The 23,419-nt window shown below is 50.0% G+C and overlaps 1 protein-coding gene across 1 annotated transcript; it reads left to right on the top strand.

Moving 5' to 3' along the window:
- The first annotated feature begins 101 nt into the window (after positions 1–101).
- On the top strand, positions 102–22,082 carry cnot6a (CCR4-NOT transcription complex, subunit 6a). Its single transcript, XM_035409788.1, has 12 exons — positions 102–251; positions 12,985–13,106; positions 13,762–13,948; positions 15,733–15,818; positions 16,075–16,179; positions 16,704–16,772; positions 17,388–17,545; positions 17,945–18,099; positions 18,784–18,938; positions 19,159–19,392; positions 20,016–20,218; positions 20,678–22,082. The coding sequence occupies exons 2-12, from the start codon at positions 12,995–12,997 to the stop codon at positions 20,888–20,890; spliced, it is 1,677 nt and encodes a 558-aa protein (XP_035265679.1). The 5' UTR covers positions 102–251; positions 12,985–12,994; the 3' UTR covers positions 20,891–22,082.
- Positions 22,083–23,419: the final 1,337 nt, after the last annotated feature.

The raw sequence follows: 23,419 nt of genomic DNA, 5'->3' as shown, positions 1-23,419 counted from the left end.
CGTGAGGAGTACGAGGGAAAAAACAACACCTATTGTGCGTGAAAGATTTGTGGAGGCGTTGTGCGTGAGCGACTACTCATGGTCCGGGCCGTCCCTCTCCCAGCCAATGGCGTCCAGCGCTCTTATCACAGAGCGAAAAATATCGCGGCCGCCATGATGCTTGTTTGCTCTCGGTGAGACAGCAGCGGATACGAGTGAACCAGAAACAAAGAGATCAACTCGGGTCTTCGTCAACTGGTATGCGTTTGCAGGTAAAACATAAAAAAATAAAATCTTATAATTCTCCAAGCTTAAACATATCTCCACGTGTGTATATATAAAACACAAGCGTATTTTTTTGTATTCCTTGTCCCCTTTTTGTGATGGGAGTTCACGGAAAACCGAAACAATAAGGAGCGCAAATGCGCTGTTCAGGTGGCAATGTTGTTACTGTCTTATCGAGCAGTAATACAGCTAACGTTATCGTTAGCTCATAGTCCCTACAGTCTATGCAACCAACAATTACGTCAGAGGAGAACGATATTAGCAATTAAGGTTGCTGCGTTTAAAAATAAATAAATATACGACCACGATAGTATTGAATATTCTCTATCTTTTAAAATTCATGCACATTCAGAACTGGCTAAGCAGCTAACGTGTTATAACGTTACTTAGCCCTAGCTTGGCGATATGCTAATTGGTAGCTTGCTAACGCTGGTTATCGCTTGCATAACATGGGAAACTAGCGAATCCTGCACGGTAATAAATACTTTATTGAAATTCTTGACCGTAACTTAACGCGTTATGTGCATGTCTAACAGTGGTGTAGTATGCTAACATCACAAACTTTCACTTTTGTTATTCGGTTGATATTACGGAGCTAGGTACTATGTTTGCTACCTTTCCAGCAGGTCGGTAGACATTAGCCGTCTTGAATAGTTGCCAGTTTGTTCGTCGAAAAAAATGTTCAACTCTCCACCGCAGGTAGATGTTATGGGACCTAAGTTGCATGCTGTGAAATCTAGCTTACAAGCAGGCTAAAGCTAGCTGGGTAGCTAGCTACACGCTTGCTGGCTGTGCGTTTGTTGATGTTCAGGAATACGAATGTTTTGAATGATGTCGTTGTGGTTCTGCACTGTTTGTTTTCATTAAACTTGCTAGCACCAACGTTGGCTAATTCAGACGTGGACATGTTTCTTGTTACTCCACATGTATGATGCACAGCGTAGTGCTTCCTCTTTGTGTAATTTCATAAATAACTAGTCATATCTAAACATTTTTTTTTTGCTTTTGCGGCCTGTCTTCCATTGAAAGCGTTCTACTAACGCTGGCTATCCAGCTAGCTCTAACGAGGTCTGAGGAAGAAAGACAGCTCTGATTGATACATGTCAGCTACAGTACAGAACTGTCAACCTCGTTCTTTGGATATGAACATAGTTGCATAGCGTTTAGTGTATTTTATCAGTTATGTTTGGCTTGCACTTGTCCGGCGACTACTTGGCTTGGGGGTATTCATTCAAATAAAGGACTGTACGGGCATGTTTTTTTGAAAACCCGGGGTTAAAATTCTCAAACTTTAATTGAACTGTATTTGCCTGATATAGTGGACGGGGTGTTTATGTAACGAAGTGGTAAACAAGGCCTTGGTCAGTCTAGTGTGGGCTGCATCCAAATCGACCAGTCCTTGGTTTCCTAACTTTATGTACGAAATGCTTCATGCTAAAAACTTTGACAGAGATCCACGATTTTGTCAAACCAAGCTAGGGTCGAAACTGTGGTGCATCAGCCCCATGTGTGAACAATAACTGTAATATTTCTTTTTTAAAATTATTGTCATTTTATGTCCAGACGTTGTCTGAGTGTGAGAGGCTGCATCTGTTTTGCTGACTAAGGGGAATCCTCAACTTTCAAGGTTAGTTAGGGGGGACAGGCAGTTGGCTATCCCAAGCTTGCAACACCTTGTACAGGCTTGTAAGTTTGCAGACTCCCATGTGCTAATTCCTGTTGTTATAGTAATGGTCAGTTATAGCCTTTTTTCATTTTTGTTTCAGTGAATAATAATCTGTGAAGTAAACTTAAAGCCCAGTTTGGTCTTGAAAATGTGATCGTGGGGCGACATAGCTCAGGAGGTAAGACCGATTGTCTGGCAGTCGGAGGTTTGCCGGTTCAAACCCCGCCCTGGGCATGTCGAAGTGTCCTTGAGCAAGACACCTAACTCCTAACTGCTCTGGCGAATGAGAGGCATCAATTGTAAAGCGCTTTGGATAAAAGCGCTATATAAATGCAGTCCATTTACCATTTTACCATTGATCGTGGCAACACAGAAGTTGCTTACTCTGAACTTTAAAAAGGCAGGCTGTAGTGTGTTTAAAGCAGGCATTTTCATGACGTGGAGGGTCACAGATAAGAGAAGTGGACAAATTTGACCCAACAGATAATGCTGGAATGATAGATGTCAACAGTGTAGTATAATTGATTGGGAACTGGATGAGCTGTGTGTAAACGCAGATAGTCTGGATCGTAGTGGGCTGAGCTGTGTGTGAACGCAGATACTCTGGACCGTAGTGGGTTGAGCTGTGTGTGAACGCAGATACTCTGGACCGTAGTGGGTTGAGCTGTGTGTAAATGCGGGTACCCTGCATGTGTTGTGGTCAGTTTAACGGCTCTGGCTGTAGCAGCTGTCCCACACCCCCCTGCGTCCGCTCTTCCTGAGGAGCGTTTGCTGTAAGAGCTGCTGGAACTGTTGCTCTGCTTTTTCTCCCTGTCGTTTTTTTTTTACCAGCAGCCTCCTTGTATTACCTTAAAAAGCCCCCTTTTTTCCCTTCCCAATTCAGAAATATCATGTGCTGTTCTTCAGTTACTGCTGGGCTGCATTTCAGTTTGAAAAGTCCCCCCCCCCCCCCTTTTTTTTATATGACAGAGACCCCCCCCCCCTTATAGAAAAGTGACCCCACTGATACATTTTCATAACTCACAGTGGTTTTTATCCTGTGGGAACCTGACCCCACCAGTATCCCAAGAGCCTACCTTATAGGCTAATACCTGGGTAATAAGGTAAGGGGTGGGGGGGGGTCACTTCTCTGTACTAGAAGAATGACCTGGGGGCCAGGCCATTTATAGAAAAGTTTTCCGTGAGGTCAGATTTCTGTATGACACTGGCCCTGGGGTTCTGGTGGCCCTTTACAAGGGCTGTTGCTGTGGCCCCGAAGTGCTTCAACATAAATCACACCCAGCGCTCAGCAGCCAAACTGTGGCCCTAAACGGCTGCGAAGAGCTTTTTATGCCAGAGGCCATTCCTACCTGCGGCTGAGGCACGTCGTCTCCTCGTGCACTGGCCAGTCAGCGTTTAACCCTTTACTGGCCTCGTGGCACCACAGGGACACAAGCTCTGATTGGTGGAGAGACGCACCTCTTCCTGACTACAGCTGGTGGCCGAGAGGTTCCTGGTGAGCTGTCAGTCAGGAGGGCAGCGGTTACTTAGGGAGTGAACGCTTGCCCGGGTGCTGACATGTTGGAACGCAGTTCACACTCCAGAGGAGCTCCCTTAAATATAGCAACTAAGAAGAGTAAAGAGCATCTCGCCTCTGTTAAACGGTACTGCTGGTTAATGACCTGGCATGGGTTTGGGCCTGTTACCACAGAAGCTTGGCTTGTTCTTGCAGCGGGCGGGTTTATCAGCTGATCCTCTCGAGAGCCTGGGAGATTGCCTGTCAGTTAATCACGAGCCGTGGCAGAAAAACCTGGGGGCGTGTTACAGTCGGTAGCTCTCGATCTTGTTGCCAGGAAATGCCAACCGGTCTTTGCTGATTGTTGCTTTTAACCCTTTGGACAGTTTTTTTTTTTTTTTTTTAAGTGCGAGTGTTCCAGAACTCCGTTGCTCTTGGTCACCAGTAGTGATTGTGACATCAGCATTGGAATGTTCGGCTAAGAGCATTCTAATCCCAGGCCTGTGATCTTCCACCTCAGAGCTTTAATGCTCTGTGAAGGCTCTGTGGAAGCTTGCCAGAGGCCGTGCACGAAGGTAACCTGTATCATGTCTCACTTCCTCTTTTTGTTTCTAAACTTCCCCCCCACCGCAGTGAGACTTCTGTGCAGGTGTTATGAGCGGCCAACACTGCCTCCTGCTCTGGCTGCTCTCTCTGCTCACTGGTCCGATCCTCAGCTCCAACCAGAACACGGACACACTTTTCTTTTTGTTGTTGTTTGATCTTGATTTGTAGGGATGCAATGCAACCAGTGAATCAAATCTCTTTTTAAAAATTTTATACGTATCTTCATTTACGTACGTTCAGACGAAAGATGACAGAACTACAGTACAAACCCTGTTACGGTACACGGTTTGTCACCCAGTGCAAAATTGTGTAGTGGATGTGGTGTAATTTACTGGATTTGTTGCTTAGAAAAGCTGCGTGTATATTAGCTGCATGTCACATGCATGTTTAAACTCCCATCATGCTGTGACTTCTCACCTCAATAGACCATGCGCATTCGTGTCTGTCATTCTGTGGTTGAGCAGCGATTGGCAGCGTGGTGTAGGGGGGCTAGCCTCATTGCTAAACATGCGTGTTGCTGCTGAGACCCTTCACTGCGTTGGTTAGGGGAAATCTCTGCTGCTGAGACCCTTCACTGCGTTGGTTAGGGGAAATCTCTGCTGCTGAGACCCTTCACTGCGTTGGTTAGGGGAAATCTCTGCTGCTGAGACCCTTCACTGCGTTGGTTAGGGGAAATCTCTGCTGCTGAGACCCTTCACTGCGTTGGTTAGGGGAAATCTCTGCTGCTGAGACCCTTCACTGCGTTGGTTAGGGGAAATCTCAGCCTTGCTAATTCTCCCGACTTCCTTCTGTTGCTATGGCATCCTCGGGGCTCAGTGAACACCGGGCTCCACAGAGTCATCCACCCATCTGTCCTGCTAGTATTGCACGTCCGTCCGTCCGTCCGTCTTTCTGTTTGTCTGAGGGTCCCCCCCCCCTCACTGGGCTGGAAAAAGCTGAATTATGAATCCACCATTTTCCATCTCATTCATCCGTCCATCCGTCCATCAGTGCATGGTGTAGGCAGACAGTGTTTCGGTGCTCTACCAAACCCCCACCCCCCACCCCCCCCCCCCCCCCCCCCCACGCGGCACCTGCTCCACCCGGCTCTCCGTCCCGGGGAAGGATGGAGCACGGGGTGCGGGGCAGCACACGGGTTTACAGTACAGAGGGGGTTTTTGCCGGTTTTGGGGGGGGGGGGGGGGGGTTTTGCAGGGCTGTGACTCCCTGCGGCTGTGTAATCTCTCCCCGGACGCTACCTGGAACAACCCGCCCTGCTTCTGTCACCGTTCGCTGCGGGTCCGCTAGGCTCCGCCCACAAACAGCCCCCACAACTGCTTCTGACTTCACGTTCTCCTCCAGACTGCGAGCGCTTTGAGTTCGCCTGACGGAGCTGGAGAGCGGATGCCTTACGCGCTCATCAGAGGTCAGGGACACGCAGAATGGAAAATCACCAGCAATTGTATGAGCCTACGAGGTGGGGGGGGGGGGGGGTGAGAGAGAGAGGAGGAAGGAAACACAAATATAAGCACAAATTGCACATTTCATTTCCGAGGCCAGATGTTGCCATGACATTGCGCAAGGCCGTCGCTGTCTCGCGCGCATCGAGCACCGTCAGCACAGCAGCGTCACCGCGGGAGCTCGCCGCCGTTTCTCCTTCTTCTTCCTTCTTTGTTTTTAGAGGAGCGTGAGGCTGTGACGCGCTGACGGTTCCTCACGGCGAACGCGCGGGGGTCTGCCGGACTGTCCGCCGCCAGGCGGGTGCCCGGGCATTAAGCCCGCCCCCACCGCCCCCCCGTCTGCAGCGCGGGGTGCGACAGACACTCCCGATGGATGCGTAGTGAAACAGGAAGTGGAGACGGCGGAGGGCGAGCGAGGCGCTCGTAAACAAACAGTGTGTGCGTTTGAATGGAGGCTCATGGGAAGGTTTATTTTTGGTGCGCGGCGCGTGCGTTAGCGGTTAGCCGTGCTGATGCGCTCGGCCCGTGTGTTGTGTAGTGGGGCGGCAGCGTGGTGTAGGGGTTAGGGCAGGGGGTCTGCTGCCTGGGTGCTGGAGAGCCACAGGCACACTGCTGGGCTCTATTTTCATATTAAAATCAGCGCCCAGCCCAGACCCAGGCAACCAGGTGAAGTGAGTTAACCGTGTAAACAACTGCTCTGATTGATTAAACAAGTGCAGAGTGACAGCTCTCTAGGACCAGGGCTGCAGATCCCCGGGTTAGGGAAATGGGCTCATAACTTAAAGGTTGCAGGTTCGATTCCCAGGTAGGACACTGCCTTTGTATCCTTGAGCAAGGTACTTATCCTGCATTGCTTCAGTGTGTATCCAGCTGCATGAAGGGAAACGATGTAGAAATGCAAATATTTGTGCAAGTCGCTCTGGATAAGAGCGTCTCATAAAAGGCAGTAACGAGGCGTAATATAATTTTTGTATTGAGAAACTTTGATCCATATAACCCCCCTGGCACACGGGCACACATAACCACCATGCTTCCACTCAGTGCCCCTGGCACAGCCTTTAATAAGCTCTTCTGCTGCTGCCAGCCAGGCCTGGATTTATTCATTTGCACACAAAAGCTTCCCTCTGGTGTGTAGATTCCCCCCCCCCCCCCCGCCTCGGAGTGTGGGTGTGTCGGCACCCCCCCCCCCACCAGCTGAACATGTATATGCTGGAGTATATATGCAGCCCCCCCCCAGCTGAACATGTATATGCTGGAGTATATATGCAGCCCCCCCCCAGCTGCTGCTCTAATAAATGTGCTTAATATGAGCTGCCTGTTGCACTTGTGTGGGTGCCAGTGTGTTTTTAATCGCTGTTTATTCGCATCGTAAATTCTCACTGCTGAAAACCCGGGGGGGGGGGGGCGGTGGCTGCTTGGTTGCCCTGAAATAGCAGCAGCAGCAGCACGCAATTAAACGTCTGATACGTGTTCAGCTTCTGATTGGGTGAGAGACTGAGACTGAGACGAGGCTGGTCTGCGGTCCTGAAGGCCCTTCACTACGGTCCTTCACAGTGACTGTGAAGCTTACGCTCACGAGTCTGCAGAAAGCGCACCGAGACGTGCGCTGCGTGCTTCATCACGAGCCAATAAACAACCATTAAAAGCGGCACATGACCAGCCACGCTCTGGCTCATCGGCCAGCTGATGCTGTGTTTGTGTGCGTGCGCGTGTGAGTGTGCACGTGTGTTTTATACACACACACACATTTATGTACATTATGTAATTCGGTACGGAGCAGAGAGTACGTGGCCTTTATGGAAAGTTTTTCTGGCACATTCCGTTCCTTACCTCTAACTCTGCTTTGTTTCGGCTGTTCTTGCTTTTGTTTTTTCAGCTTTAAGTTGGCTGCAGGTTTTTTTTAAATCACGATCATAAATGGGAACAATAAGAGGAAGGCTGGAGGGAGACTCGAATGTGGGCACGGGGCCTCCTCAAGAGGAGCAGGGGTGCGAGGGGTACCCCTAATTCGGGGGGCTTTAGCTCGAGTCCCGTCTGCACGCTCTGACTTCACACCTGATGCTTTTTTTGTTTTAAGTTTCAGTACGTCGATGGTATCGCTTGGCGGCCTGTCCGGGGGGGTGTTCCTGCCTCTCGCCCCAATGCATGCTGGGATAGAACCCCCAGCGACCCTGCCCAGATTAAGGGGGTATAGATAATGGATGGATGGATGTATGGATATGTCGATAGTTTAGTAGAAAAATTGGGATCATCATTTGATACAGCTATTAAATATGCACAGTTAACCCTTACAGATGAAAATAATAAGGTGTTGAAAGGCCCAATTTAAGGCATATCAGCACACACACACACACACACACAGTCATGCATGCAAAGCGTTCGCCAAATGTGGGTGACCTTTTGGTGCTCAGTGTGTTAATCATTAGCGGCTAAATGAGAGCCTTTTAAATGTAAATGCAGCTCATTATTAACCACGGCTGACATTAACTCCCCTCCAGCTTCAGTCCAGTCTGCCTTAAAGGGGCGGGTCACCTTTTCTGCTGGTTTGCACAGACGTGCCGCAGATTGCCTCTTGCTGTGTGGCGATCATTCCCTTTAAGAGCCCCTTGATCGCTGTGTTTGTTTGTTTTTTATTCTGGAAATGCAAACAGCGGGAACACGGTGAGATAACCCGTTTCACAAGATGTCGCCCCGGGACGATCTGTCCATTTTTCGGCTGGACAGCTTGACGTGTCAAGATGACGTTCCTGTCTTCCAGTATCGTTTCTGTGGTACCCTTTCCTCAGAATCCCATAGTTCATTGCAGATTCGTTGTCTATGGTGTCTGGGGGGTGGGGGGGAAGAAGCAACATTTGGTTGGATGAATACATGATAAACATAAGAGCTGATGTATTTCCCTGAGCTGAATATTTCCATTATGTTTAATGAGCCACTGTTTTAGTTTTCATTTAATTGCCGGTTTTGCCAGTTGACACTGTGGTAGCATGCCGTTTGTTTTTAGGCCTATCGTTTGGAATATTCCAGTGTGTCTGGATTGTGTACAAGGGACAGAAGTATGCCTGTACGTTACATATTTACTGTGTTTGTTTGTCTTAAGATACACGGAAGAGCATTTTCTGAATAGCATTGTATCAGCTGCCGGTGGTGTTGTACAGGGAAAGGATGTGTACTGCTGTCAAGTGGAAATGTAAAGTCTGTACTTATAGATCCATTTAAGAATCCTCCGTTTTAACTTTGGGCATTTTTGTGCTTTTTTCAACAGCCCCAGTTCATTTCTTAGAAAAATGTTGACGATGTTTTGCCAGATAAACACGCCGGTTTTATCTCAGCCTGTCTGCTGTTCATAGTGGGGGCCTAAATGCTGTAGTCAGCCTGGACTGTTTTGATGAAGTGAACCGTATGAGTTTTTTAGACACTTGTCTTTTGTGTGTTGTCTTTATGCCATGCTGCAAACTGTCGTGCCTGAAAGGGAGTTGGGGGGTGCTGTCTGTCCACCAGGGGGCAGCACCGGCCCCGCACACAGGTATAGCCACAGCCGCATTGCATTGTAATCACTGCAGCTGTGGCCTGTTACTGAATCACTGGGTCCAATACAAGGTCTGTTTCACAGGCCTAAAGAGAGAGAGCTTTGGGAAGCTGTGTGTGGGCGCAAGTTTTCATTTATGGGTCTTTGTTTATGGGTTTTGGTGGTACTTTCCCTGGGAGTTCTTTGGTTGCCAGATTAGACTTTTTTTTTCCTTGTCTGGTTGAGAAGTCTGTTGGGTTGTCATTTTTGGGCAGAAAGCCAAGCCACCCCCAGCCCTGCATCACAAAAGCATATCGCTCAGTCACACGCTTTCTGCTGTGATGCTAATGAAATGAAGAGGTGGTCCAGTGAGTCAGCACGGGGCCTCTTTTGATTTAGGTTTTTTGTTCAGCCATTTGTGAAATTCTAAAATTATAAAATGTCAGAACACTTTATGCGTTTAGCAGGTCACTGCGATCTTTTGCGGCAGAAACTCTTATTAAATTAGCGCTTGGCGTGTGTGTCAAAATCCAGACTGAACAATGTTTGTGAGCAAAAGGCTAAATGTAGGTTTTCCCTTGGTGTTTGCTTGTATTTGTAATTTTCACTTTCAGTTTTTGGAACGACTATAAAACAGATTAGCTCTGCTTTTAACCCTTTGGGTGTCTTTCTTTGTTGAAATTCATCATCAGTGGTCACATTGGTGATGCGTGAGCAGCACACACGGTGACTGTGGACTGTGTTGGATTAACTCGTTATGAAATTAAATATTTAACCCAGCCTGAATTGCTCTCTCCGCTCCAGAGACTCGGCAGCCAGCCGGGGTCGTTTCGGTCCTTGCGCTGTTCCCCAAACCTGTTGCCAGGTAACGGGATGGGCGTGGCGCTCCCCGACCGCATGACTGAGTTTGCCCCGCGGCGGTCAGCGCGAACGGTCGCCCCGCGCGACCTCGTTTAAAGAGGTCGTTCTGACACGTGCTCACTGAGGCAGCTCTGTGTACCGGCTGCTAAAAAGGTAAATAAACGACCAGATTGTCCGTCGGCCTGCCTGTGGGGCAGGGGGCGGGGGGGCAGGAGGGGGGCGGGGTGGGTTGTTGAGCTCTGCATGTGACTCTGATCTGTGCAGGTGAGCACTCCGGGTGACCTTTGACCTTTGTCCTGCGCGGTCTTTGCGGCTCTTTGATGTGGTAACCCTTCGACCTCACGCAGAGGTCAGGGGTCGTGGGTCAGAGTCTGGACGGCCAGCCCCAGGCGGGGTGGAGGACCATCTGTCCCGTGTGTTGAAGCCAGTCCCCCCCCCCCCCCCCCCCCCCCCCCCCCCCCCCCCCCCGCTGCAGGTGGGGTCGGTGAGTGAAACCTTGGCTGAGGGGACAGGTTGTGCGCTAGGCTTGGATTAATGCTTTGAGTTTGGCAGTTGTTGGCAGTTACGTCTCCCTGCCCTTGGCTGTGTGTGGGGTTGCGCTGCTTCACTGCGTGTGTGTGTGTGTGTGTGTTTGTGTTTGTGTGTGTGTGTGTGTGTGTGTGCGTGTGCATGTGCGTGCGTGTGTGTGCGTGTGCGCGTGCGTGTGTATGTGTGTGCGTGTGTGTGTGTATGTGTGCCCGCTTTCACGGGTGTGTGCATTTGTGTTCGTGCTTGTTTTGATCGCGGTCCGCGTCGCGCGTGTCTTTTAGGAACGCACAGTTTAAAATGTTGGCGGTGGCATTTTGCACTAATGCCACCCCCGCCCCTTGGCACCGTTGGCGGGCGAGACGCAGGACGCTTGGCTGTGGGCGTGGTGACGCGTCTGTGCCCGGGTCAGGATTATGCCCGTGACATCAGAGGGCACCCGCGGCTTCAGCGGCAGCTTATCCTGGGGGGGGGGGGGTGAGGGTGAGGAGGGGGCATTTTGCCACCTTTCCTAGCATAAAAAAATTAAAATAACCTCTTGGTCACTCCTTTCCTCTCTGCTCACGCGGTGGATTTCTGTTTTTAATTTGTATTTGTTATTTATTTATTCTTTAATTGAGAAATGTGGAGCCTGTCTCCATGACAATCTTTGGTTAATGTCTCACTCTGCCGGTAAACAAAAAAAAAATGTATTTTTGGGCTTCGGAACGAATCTCTTCCTCCCTGGGGAGACTGGTTTCTGGGCAGCGGGAGCATACCGGATGAAGAGATGTGTGTGTGCAGTTTGGACGGGTCCAGAGCGGATGTCCACCAGACTATGAGCAGGATGATTGTAAACCAGAGAAACCTTGAAAATGCCACGCTCTGTCGTTGTCTCAGTGTTCCAGGGCATGTGTAATCCTAACGCTGTCCTCTCCGTGTGGTCTCAGTGTTCCAGGGCGTGTGTAATCCTAACGCTGTCCTCTCTGTGTGGTCTCAGTGTTCCAGGGCGTGTGTAATCCTAACGCTGTCCTCTCCGTGTGGTCTCAGTGTTCCAGGGCGTGTGTAATCCTAACGCTGTCCTCTCCGTGTGGTCTCAGTGTTCCAGGGCGTGTGTAATCCTAACGCTGTCCTCTCCGTGTGGTCTCAGTGTTCCAGGGCGTGTGTAATCCTAACGCTGTCCTCTCTGTGTGGTCTCAGTGTTCCAGGGCGTGTGTAATCCTAACGCTGTCCTCTCCGTGTGGTCTCAGTGTTCCAGGGTGTGTGTATTCCTAACGCTGTCCTCTCTTTGTTGTCTCAGTGTTCCAGGGCATGTGTAATCCTAACGCTGTCCTCTCTGTGTGGTCTCAGTGTTCCAGGGCATGTGTAATCCTAACACTGTCCTCTCTGAGTGGTCTCAGTGTTCCAGGGCGTGTGTAATCCTAACGCTGTCCTCTCTGTGTGGTCTCAGTGTTCCAGGGCGTGTGTAATCCTAACGCTGTCCTCTCCGTGTGGTCTCAGTGTTCCAGGGCATGTGTAATCCTAACGCTGTCCTCTCTTTGTCTCAGTGTTCCAGGGCGTGTGTAATCCTAACGCTGTCCTCTCCGGGTGGTCTCAGTGTTCCAGGGCGTGTGTAATCCTAACGCTGTCCTCTCCGTGTGGTCTCAGTGTTCCAGGGCGTGTGTAATCCTAACGCTGTCCTCTCCGTGTGGTCTCAGTGTTCCAGGGCGTGTGTAATCCTAACGCTGTCCTCTCCGTGTGGTCTCAGTGTTCCAGGGCATGTGTAATCCTAACGCTGTCCTCTCTGTGTGGTCTCAGTGATCCAGGGCGTGTGTAATCCTAACGCTGTCCTCTCCGTGTGGTCTCAGTGTTCCAGGGCGTGTGTAATCCTAACGCTGTCCTCTCTTTGTCTCAGTGTTCCAGGGCGTGTGTAATCCTAACGCTGTCCTCTCCGTGTTGTCTCAGTGTTCCAGGGCGTGTGTAATCCTAACGCTGTCCTCTCCGTGTGGTCTCAGTGTTCCAGGGTGTGTGTAATCCTAACGCTGTCCTCTCTGTGTGGTCTCAGTGTTCCAGGGCGTGTGTAATCCTAACGCTGTCCTCTCTGTGTGGTCTCAGTGTTCCAGGGCGTGTGTAATCCTAACGCTGTCCTCTCCGTGTTGTCTCAGTGTTCCAGGGCGTGTGTAATCCTAACGCTGTCCTCTCCGTGTGGTCTCAGTGTTCCAGGGTGTGTGTAATCCTAACGCTGTCCTCTCCGTGTTGTCTCAGTGTTCCAGGGCGTGTGTAATCCTAACGCTGTCCTCTCCGTGTGGTCTCAGTGTTCCAGGGCGTGTGTAATCCTAACGCTGTCCTCTCCGTGTGGTCTCAGTGTTCCAGGGCGTGTGTAATCCTAACGCTGTCCTCTCTGTGTGGTCTCAGTGTTCCAGGGCGTGTGTAATCCTAACGCTGTCCTCTCCGTGTGGTCTCAGTGTTCCAGGGCGTGTGTAATCCTAACGCTGTCCTCTCCGTGTTGTCTCAGTGTTCCAGGGTGTGTGTAATCCTAACGCTGTCCTCTCCGTGTGGTCTCAGTGTTCCAGGGCGTGTGTAATCCTAACGCTGTCCTCTCCGTGTGGTCTCAGTGTTCCAGGGCGTGTGTAATCCTAACGCTGTCCTCTCTGTGTGGTCTCAGTGTTCCAGGGATGCCCAAGGAGAAATACGAGCCGCCTGATCCGAGGCGGATGTACACCATAATGTCCAGCGAGGAGGCGGCCAGTGGAAAGAAGTCGTACTGGCCGGAGCTCGAGATCAGCGGTCAGTGGGGGGAGGGGCCTCTGGAGGGAGGGGCCTGAGGAGGGCCGGGCGGGATCACAGCATTGTTAAATTTAGTACTGATGCCTTACTTTCTAAATCCTCCCATCGTCCCGTAGCTTCACGTGCGGTAGAGGTTTGGGGTAGAGGTCAGGGCTCTGGGCAGGCCAGTCAAGTTCTTCTACACTGATCTCGACAAAACCATTTATATATGGACCTCGCTGTGTGCCCAGGGGCCTTGTCATGCTGAAACAGGAAAGGGCCTTCCCCAAAGTGTTGGTCACGCACAGAATCATCTAGAATGTGACTGTATGCTGTAGCATTAAGATTTGCCATCACTGCTAGCCTAAACCATGTAAAACGGCCCCAGTCCAAGGGGTGTACAGATCATTTTGGTCATACAATGTATTAACTGCTGCTACTTGACATCAGCTCTGCTTACTTCCTAAACCTGTCTCTGTAGCTTTGTAATTCACACTGAGTTAGAGCCTTGGAAACAATATTTGCAGACCAATCATTTAATTAAATTAAGCACTCAAGTGCAGGAACAGAATGAAAACCAGCAAACATGCTGCATGTATCATCGGGTCTATGTGATGTATGTGTGTATGTACAGTATATAGTTGGGTGTAAGTGACGTGTTTGTCGCCACCTGCAGGTAAGGTGAGGAGTTTGAGCACTACCTTGTGGTCGCTGACTCACCTCACAGCTCTGCACCTCAGCGACAACTCCCTGTCCCGCATCCCGCCTGACATCGCGAAACTGCACAACCTGGTGTACCTGGACCTGTCGTCCAACAAGATCAGGAGCCTGCCGGCCGAGCTCGGCAACATGGTCTCTCTCAGGTGAGGACTGAGGACTACATCTCCCACGATCCCCCTCCCCGGCCGCAGTCTGAGAACCACGTCGGCGCGAACTGCGGAGCGGACTACATCTCCCACGATTCCCGTGATAGCACGAGAGCTGGATGAGGGGCATATGTGAGCCTAAGAGAACAGGGGTGGTGGTCGTTCGTCCTGATGGCAAAATGAGATGATGCCGATATAGTTGGTGTCTGTAATTCACAAAAGCCGAAACGCATTTGGTCGTTTCGTGTGAGTAGCGAGCGAGTGACCCATGCGTTCTGTCCTCAGCTGTCATCTGTGTATGACTGAGGCTAAATATAAACATGCTTCAATTTGTCCCTGACGTCATTCAGTTAAATAGATTTGGTTACCAGCACGCACAGCTAATAAAAAGGTCATTTAAACAAACGGCTCTTTACAACACAACTGGCAAAAAGCGTATTAAGTAATGATATCAGAACTCTCCACCATCAGGTTGTTTTTTTAAATGGATCTATTTCCTACGATCATTAGATATGTACCTTTAATTGTGCAGTTAGCCTGTTGGGCTTGTTCTCTGATGCAGAACCATTGACACAGGTGACTAGCAAACAACTGCTTCCTTAATAAATGCTTATGCACTTCAATACAAAAACACAATGGAAACGATTGTAAGTAGTTGTTTGATGTCTTCTGCAATTCAGTTCCTAAACTCGTTTTAAAACGGGCATTATGGGTATTTTTGAAATCATAAATTGATTTTAGATCATTTTTTGAATGGACTGAATGAAATTTGAATTGACCCCGACCCTGCTATAGGACGTTGGAGCACGGCAGTGATTATCTTTGAATCGCTCCTCACTGCTGCCTCCTGCTGGTAATAGAGTGGAACTGTGATGTCACTGAATCATGTCCCTTTTTGTTGGTTTTTTTGGAGGAACCTTGATTGAGTGAACAGACTGTCCTTGTGTAGCCCCATTTCCCTCTGATTCTCCTGCCCGTCTCCTAGCGATGGCAGAGAGCACAGAACACGGCTTGCTGTTCCCCTGTGCTCTGGGATCGATTGCTTCGGGCTTTATTGATCGGGCTAATTCGTCGAGCTTCTCGGAAGGCCTTAATACGCTCCCCGCTCGTCCGTGGTGTTGCCTGCAAGCTGTGTGTTTTAAAGAGGGGACAGTGGAGAGAACAGCCCTGCTATCCAAAACTGGGACGTTTTACACACCGATCAGAGAGTTTTATTATAGATCAGAGATGTAGACGCGCAGAGGGAGGGAGCAGTGTGCTGTAGACTGGACCGTTTCCTTTTATTGGAGAGCCTTACTGTTGAAGTGCGGAGCCTTAGACAAAACTGCACCCTGCGTGGAACGACACACACGTCGTACGGGTTCATGACTGAACGGCCCGGCCTTTTCCAGTTTCAGTGTCGTATGAGCAGAGCTTTTGACAGAGGCGCCATCACAAAGATGCTCTACAGTAAAGTGAGGACATTTGGGGAATGCATTTTGGCCCTTTTCCCCTTGCGCTTCATTTACAATCTTTCTTTTGTCACACACAAATGCATGGAAACGCCCACGGGCACACACACACACACACACACACGCGCACACACATTTCTAGATAAGTGCCTTTTGTGTTGTGTTAAATCTGGAGACAGAGGGGGATTATTTTTCCCGCTCTTTTCCTGGCTGGTGGTTTTCTGGGCCCACCGCGTATAAATCCGGCCGGAGAGAGCTGGAGCTCGGCTCTGTGGCGTTTTCCGCGCGGCTGGGGTTTCTAAAGGCTTGTGTCTCCCTGTCTCCCCTCAGGGAACTGCTGTTAAACAACAACCAGCTGCGGGTTCTGCCGTTCGAGCTGGGCAAGCTCTTTCAGTTACAGACGCTGGGGTTGAAAGGTGAGTGTTGCCGTGGAAGCGCTGAGCGTGCTCAGTCCCAAGACCGTTTCTGTGCCGCGGTGTTATTTCGGACTGTGTAATGAGCCTGCGCTCTCTCTCTCTCTCTTTCTTTCTCTCTCACTCTCTCTTTTTCTTTCTCTTCTCACTCGCTCTCTCTCTCTCTCTTGCTGTCTCTCGCTCGCTGTCGCTCTCCCTCCCTCTCTCTCTCTCTCACTACCTCTCGCTGTCTCTCGCTCCCTCGCTCGTCCCTCCACAGGAAACCCACTTGCACAGGAGATCTTGAATCTCTACCAGGAACCGGACGGGACCCGGCGGCTGCTCAACTACCTGCTGGACAACCTGGCGGGCACCATCAAACGCAGTGAGTGCGGTCTCCGCCCACTTCCTGTCTGTGGCCACGCCCACTTCCTGTCTGTGGTCCGCCCTTCTCCGGGCCTCCCCCACCCCCACACCTCGGTCCGCTGACATGTCAGACACACAGGCAGGTGTACGCCCACCCCCCCCCCCCACCCCCACTTTGCACCTGCAGCCAAAACGGCCTTGGTTTGGAGCCCTGAAATCTCTCCCTCCATTCATCTTCCTCTTTCTGGGAACATATTTTTCCTGTTATTTTATGTTTTTGGAAACAGAAGCTGGAGAGATCCTAGCGTGGGTTTGTGATTTAGGGTCTGTTTTTGCAGGATGTCAGTTGAAGTGTAGCCCTTTTTTAAAATCGGAGCCTGTCGGTTTCTGGTGGTGTAGATTCCGACGCTACTCCCCCTCTGTTCCCTCAGACTGATGTCAGTTTGTCTGAATGTACTGAGCAGTTCCTTTTTGCGTGGAACAGTAGCCCTGATGATAGGAAATCATTTCAACACCCGCCCCTGTGCTACCCCCCCCCCACAGTTCCCACAGAGCAGCCCCCCTCCAGGTCCTGGATCATTCTGCAGGAGCCCGACAGGACACACCCGGCAGGTGAGCTCACACACACACACACACACACACATACGCGCACACCCTCATACACACACACACACACACACACATACGCGCACACCCTCATACACACACACACACTCACACATACGCGCGCACACACACACACCTCCTCATACGCACACGCACACACACACAAACGCACACACACCTCCTCATACGCACACACACACACACACACACACACACACCTCCTCATACGCACACACACACACACACACACACACACACACATACGCGCGCACACACACACACACCTCCTCATACGCACACACACACACACACGCGCGCGCACACACACACACGCACCTCCTCATACGCACACACACGCACACCAACATACAACCGCACACCCTCATACACACACACACACACATACAGACACACACACACACCTCCTCATACGCACACACACACACACCAACACGCACACATGCACAAAACACTTCTCCTTTTTATAGAGAAATATAAGATACCCCTTTCTGCTGCTGAGAACTCTCTCCCCCTCCCTCTCTCGCCATCTCTCTGTCTTTCCCTCCTTTCCCTCCCTCTCTGTCTTCCCCCCCCTCTCCTCCTCCCCTCCCCCCCCCCCAGCCCTGTTCTCGGTGATGTGCTACAACGTGCTGTGCGATAAGTACGCCACGCGGCAGCTCTACGGCTACTGCCCGTCCTGGGCGCTGAACTGGGAGTACAGGAAGAAGTCCATCATGCAGGAGATCCTCAGCTGCAACGCTGACATCATCAGCCTGCAGGTCAGCCAGACTCCGCCCCCGAATTTGTTCACCTGTTTATTTAGCCAAATACGGATTTTTTAATTAACCCATTTAAGCCTGCTGGCAATTGAAGTTGCCAAAGTCTCTACCACTCTTTTTTCATCTGTGAATATTTTTTTGGATGACTGTCGATGCTTGTGTAAGAAATCTCTGGGAAAAATCTGGGCATTAATGGGTTAACTAAAATTTATATCACTATCCTGGCAACTATTACTTTTTACCCTATGCCTTATAAGTAAAACTAAAAGTTGATCACAAAAACACAAGTACAGTACTAAAACTTTAGACAAGTGGTGTAGTTTCATGCATGTTTATGTATGTGGTTTCAGTGCATCTGCAAAGTAGTATTTGTATTTTGTTTTTTGTTTGTTTGAGCAGGAAGTGGAGACGGAACAGTACTTCAAGTTCTTCCTGGTGGAGCTGAAGGAGCAGGGCTACGACGGGTTCTTCAGCCCCAAGTCTCGCGCCCGGACCATGTCCGAGTCGGACCGCAAGCACGTGGACGGCTGCGCCATCTTCTACAGGACGGAGAAGTGAGTTCGGCCGAGTCCCGATTGGAGCCGTCGCTCGAAGCGGACCGACGACGCGCTTTCCTGCGAGGGCGGCGGCTAATGCTAACGGTTTCCCACAGAACGGAAAGATTTTGATTTTGATCAATGATGATGTTGATCTAATTAGGATGGATGGTAACGAGAGCGAGTGTTCACCTCGGATTACCCACAGATGTTTTGTTTTGGCAGATATTACATTTATTATTTTGATTTTTTACTGGCCGGATGAACAGTGTTGACTTCCTCAGTCTCCTGGCTCCCTCCCCAGTAGCAGCCGTTGGTGTTTATAGTGCACGACCTTTTCAGATTGCTGGCTAGCAGGAGAACAGGAGATAATTTGTTCGCTGTTTGCTGACGTTAGCCAATGTTTACCTTGTGAAGCATGTGTCTTGTGTCACACAAAGTGCTTTGTGGCATTAAGATCATTCTCTGTCTTTTTATTTTTATTTTTTGGATTAAGCAGGTTTTTTGGAATGTTTCTTCAAAATTCGGAGTCAGTGTTCTAGAACCCCACTGCTTACCGCAGTCACCAGCAGCGATTGTGACATCGGCATTAGAATGTTCAGTGAAGAACATTCCAGTCAGATGTTTGTGATCTCACCCCTTAATGGTTTGAACGGCATTGGTGGAAGTATGAACTGCTCTCTCCCCCCCTCCCCCTTGCAGGTTCAGCCTGGTACAGAAGCACACGGTGGAGTTTAACCAGCTGGCCATGGCTAACTCTGAGGGCTCGGAGGCCATGCTGAACAGAGTCATGACCAAGGACAACATCGGCGTGGCTGTGCTGCTGGAGATACACAAGGACATGATGGAGATGTCCTGTGAGTGTGTATATGTTTATACACACACGATGCTCACATGCACACGCACACACACACACACACACACACACACACACACTCATACACAAACACACACACGCACATGCACTTGCTAGGGCAGCTGTTCATTGGTACAGAAGAGCGCCCCCTGCAGGGCATAGAGAAACAGCACACAGCCGTCGGCTGCTCTGATTGGCCCGGTTTCCCCTTCTCCTCGCAGCCGGGAAGTCCCTGCAGGGCATGGAGAAACAGCTCCTCCTGGTGGCCAACGCGCACATGCACTGGGACCCCGAGTACTCGGACGTGAAGCTGGTGCAGACCATGATGTTCCTGTCGGAGGTGAAGAGCATCGTGGACAAGGCCACGCGCAGCCTCAAGCTGTCCTCCGTCTCCGGGGAGACCAACGCCATCCCGCTCGTCCTGTGCGCCGACCTCAACTCGCTGCCCGACTCCGGTGAGGGGGGTGGGGGGGTGAGGGGGGGTCCCAGAGGGTGGGGGGGGGGGATCAGCACCAGTCATAACTAAGCTTTCAGTTGGATCTCCATATTTCAGCTCTGTTTAAGGATTTAAATGCCATAACGTGGAAGTGTGCTACATCACTCAGTGCACTAGTTAAATTAACTATGAATAGGATAGTAAACTGTTTGCAACAGGGTTGCCTGACCCTGTTCCTGGAGATCTACCACCCTCCAAGTTTTCATTCCAACCCTAATTTGGCATACCTGATTTTAGCAATTAGCAGCTCAATGAGATCTTTCACCAGCTTGTTTCCCAGAGACACAGTTGTCCACAGGGGGGCAGTAGAGAGGCTACAGCTGGAGCACTCAGATATCCCTTCGTATCATGAGGTCATCATTACGGTCTGTTTTCATAAGAGCTGCTAAAAACAGGAGTAATCAGATTCCCTCTTTGCCCCTCTGTTTAATGGCACATAGTTCACAGAGAAAAGTGATAAGGTGATGAAGGGTTTCACCTCTGAGAGCTTGTCTGACTGAACCAGGGCTATAGGTGGCAGCAGAGGCTCTGTGTGGAATGAAATATTAAAGAACGTGGTGTGTGTGCGCGCGTGTGGCGCAGGTGTGGTGGAGTACCTGAGCACGGGCGGGGTGGACTGCACACACAAGGACTTCAAGGAGCTGCGCTACATCGACAGCCTGACCAACTTCAACTGCAACGGCAAGAACAGCACGTCCAACGGCCGCATCACGCACGCCTTCAAGCTGAAGAGCGCCTACGACAACGGCGTCATGCCTTACACCAACTACACCTTCGACTTCAAGGTGAGCTCCATAGGGGCGTCATGCCTTACACCAACTACACCTTCGACTTCAAGGTGAGCTCCATAGGGGCGTCATGCCTTACACCAACTACACCTTCGACTTCAAGGTGAGCTCCATAGGGGCGTCATGCCTTACAACAACTACACCTTCGACTTCAAGGTGAGCTCCATAGGGGCGTCATGCCTTACACCAACTACACCTTCGACTTCAAGGTGAGCTCCATAAGGGCGTCATGCCTTACACCAACTACACCTTCGACTTCAAGGTCAGCCTCAGCACCTGCCGCGCCCTTTAGTGTGTGAAGACTCTCTTACAGCCGGTACCACAGCGACCCGTGATGTTATTTTATTTTATTTTATTTTATTTCTACAGTCCTCTCTGGTCAGTGGGTGGAAAAAAGTAAATGACTATGATGGGTTTGTCTCATCACAAGTTCTGCCCTTTTCTCTCTGTTCACAGGGAGTCATCGACTACATCTTCTACTCCAAGCCCATGCTGAATGTGTTGGGGATCCTGGGGCCCCTGGATCCCCACTGGCTCCTAGAGAACAATATCAGCGGCTGCCCACACCCCCACGTCCCCTCCGATCACTTCTCCCTGTTTGCACAACTGGAGCTGGTCCTGCCTTACCCTCCGCCCGTCAACGGAGTCCACCTGCCCGGCCGCAGGTAGTCCCCCGAGCCACCGGGGGGCGCTGCTGCTTCTCCCTCAAGGTCTTTTTTTTCTGTAAACTTAAAGAAAAAAAAAATGTATAAAATTCGGAAGTCCTACAGTAAGAGGAGTGAGGTATGGCCAACAGGGATATATATATTTTTGTTTTGTTTTTTTTTTGTTTTTTTTAAATAATCATTTTCATCCATTTAAAACGAAAGTCAAAACTCTGTGGTAAGTCTGCTGTTTATCTGTTTGGTCCCCCCTCCCGCCCACCCTACCTGTTGTGCTTTCGGCTTTGTTTTTACGGACCACCCAAACATTCCTCGCCTCCCCTCTGTGTTGATTTTTTTTTCCGTTTTTGTTTTGTTTTTTTTTTTTAATTAGACCAGTCATTCAGTTTTAATCAGGGGTTAGATTAGGGGTTAGATCTGGGGGTTCACATGCACGCGTTCATACCCAGAGAGGACCGCAGAGCTTGCACACTGCCCCACTCCAGCCTGCAGGGGGCGCTCTGATCCTCATGGGGGGAGGCACGGACTGAGTAACCGTGGGTGAGGCGGTGGGGCACGGTTACACCCCCCCCCCGGCCTGCTTCTGACACCCTCAGAACGCCACACCACTGGTTCCAGCCCGGCGTCCATTTTACAACTACCAGCTAAGCGGCCGGCCTCCCCCGTCCCCCCCCCCCCGTGTGAGCACAGGAATGGTACGTTCCACACTGTACTCCTCTCTATGGTGCTGAGTCCAGCCCTGTGGGTGCTACCGTCGGGTCCTCATGTCCCACCTTTTCTGCCAAATGGTGCAATTTTTAATGTAAATTTGGTGCGTGGCAGTGCTTAGGCAACAGCAGCGTTATTGGCTATGGAGAAACACTGCTGTTGTTTTTTTTTTGTTTGTTTGTTTTTTTTTGTATTTTAATATGTTACGATACACTGTTTGTAAAGTAGGTTAGTAATGTGGAGTGTCGGCAGAGGGCGGTGAATTTAGATGCACTTGTTTAATCGGCTCATACAGGTTCGCGGATTTTAGCGCTTCGTCTCGGCGGGTGGGGCTGCTTCTCCGAGCGCCCGCTTGCTCGCAGAAGAAGATCGATGTTGTGCTTTGAAGGAAGTTTAATCGCAGGGGGGAAAAATGTAACTTGACGTAACCAAATGATTATTTTAAATAAATAGGGGCTTGGGGAAGAAATTGTGTTATTTGAATAGGTCAGATTCCACCTCCCTATAGTGTCCTTCAGTTCGGAGTTCAGGCAGGAGGAAGTCACCCACTTCCATCTATCTATCATCGCAGTTTCATTATCTTTAAAGTTTTTAAGTGTAACCAGAACATGTGACCTCATTTGGAACGTACCACCACTTGGAATGGGGCGGGGGGGGGATTCGGCTGAGGGGGGTTGGCTTTGGGGAGGGAGACACTTGTGTGTGCCATTTTCAGGGTTTTTTTTTGTCATTTGTTTGTTTTTGGTAGCTATAACTGATATGAACGAGCAGTAGTTTGAATGGGAGCACCTGCAACCCTCTCCAGTTTGAGGGGTTGGGGGGGGTTGGGGGGGGGGGGAGGAGTGGTGGGCTGGCTCCTCAAATCAGTGGAGAGATTAGGGTCCAGGGCAAAATCTAAGTTAATTTCTGTCTCTGTCAGAGAGGGACAAACAATCTTTGGAACTCTGTAATAGGCACCAGCACACACACACACACACACACACACACACACACACACACTTATCGAGCACTGTCTTAGAGGCCAGTAGTGACCTTCCTTAGCCGTATATTCCATACTTCACTCCAGGGGTTTTTTCACGCAAGTGTTTGTATAAAATATAAATTTGGATTTAGCCTTCACTTGATTGTATATGAACCACAAAAGACCTGATGTATGGCATTTTTTGTACTTAAAATAAATTATGATCAGATTTGGGGGAAAATATGATTGTATTGTAAATTAAGGCTAAATTTTTATCCATTTAATGTTATTAAATGAGAAATTTAAATGACCAGCTTGTAAAAAAGACAAGAAGAGGTTGTTCCAGGCTTTCGCCCTCACTGTTTTGCACTCCTGTTTTTTTTTTTTATGTAAAAGTGTTTTTATTTTTCCTCTTTTGTACAATTTACTGAGAGCGGTGCACTTGAAATTTAAATTCTGGCAAATTGAGATTTTTTTTTTTGGATTTTTTTTTCTAACCTATAACCCATCTCCGCGGAGACTGCACACGCCAGCCACGTCCTCGCGCGCTGGTCGGCACATTAAGACACTGAACTGGTCATTTGCCGCTCTGTCCAATCCGGATCCTTTTCAGCAGCGAGGCTGAAGCGAACCTGACCTCGCAAGATGGCCGCTCCTTTTGAGCTCCTGCGCAGGTGGAAGGGGTGGGACGGACATCGCGGTCGCTGGCTTCGCTCTCGTGTCGCTGCTGTCTCGGATCCGTGGTCAGCGTGGTGAGCGCTCGACAACAGAGCGCTCGGCGACCAGGTAGACACGCCCTTCCTCAGACGAAGCTCCGCCCCTTCTTGGGGGGACTGCCGTTTGGGTTTTCCAACAGTGCGTTTGACC

Source organism: Anguilla anguilla, chromosome 3 (genome assembly GCF_013347855.1).
Source record: "Anguilla anguilla isolate fAngAng1 chromosome 3, fAngAng1.pri, whole genome shotgun sequence".
In the NCBI taxonomy this organism is placed as follows: domain Eukaryota; kingdom Metazoa; phylum Chordata; class Actinopteri; order Anguilliformes; family Anguillidae; genus Anguilla; species Anguilla anguilla.
Note: the sequence above shows the minus strand (reverse complement) of the source record. Positions and strands in the feature narration are given on the sequence as shown.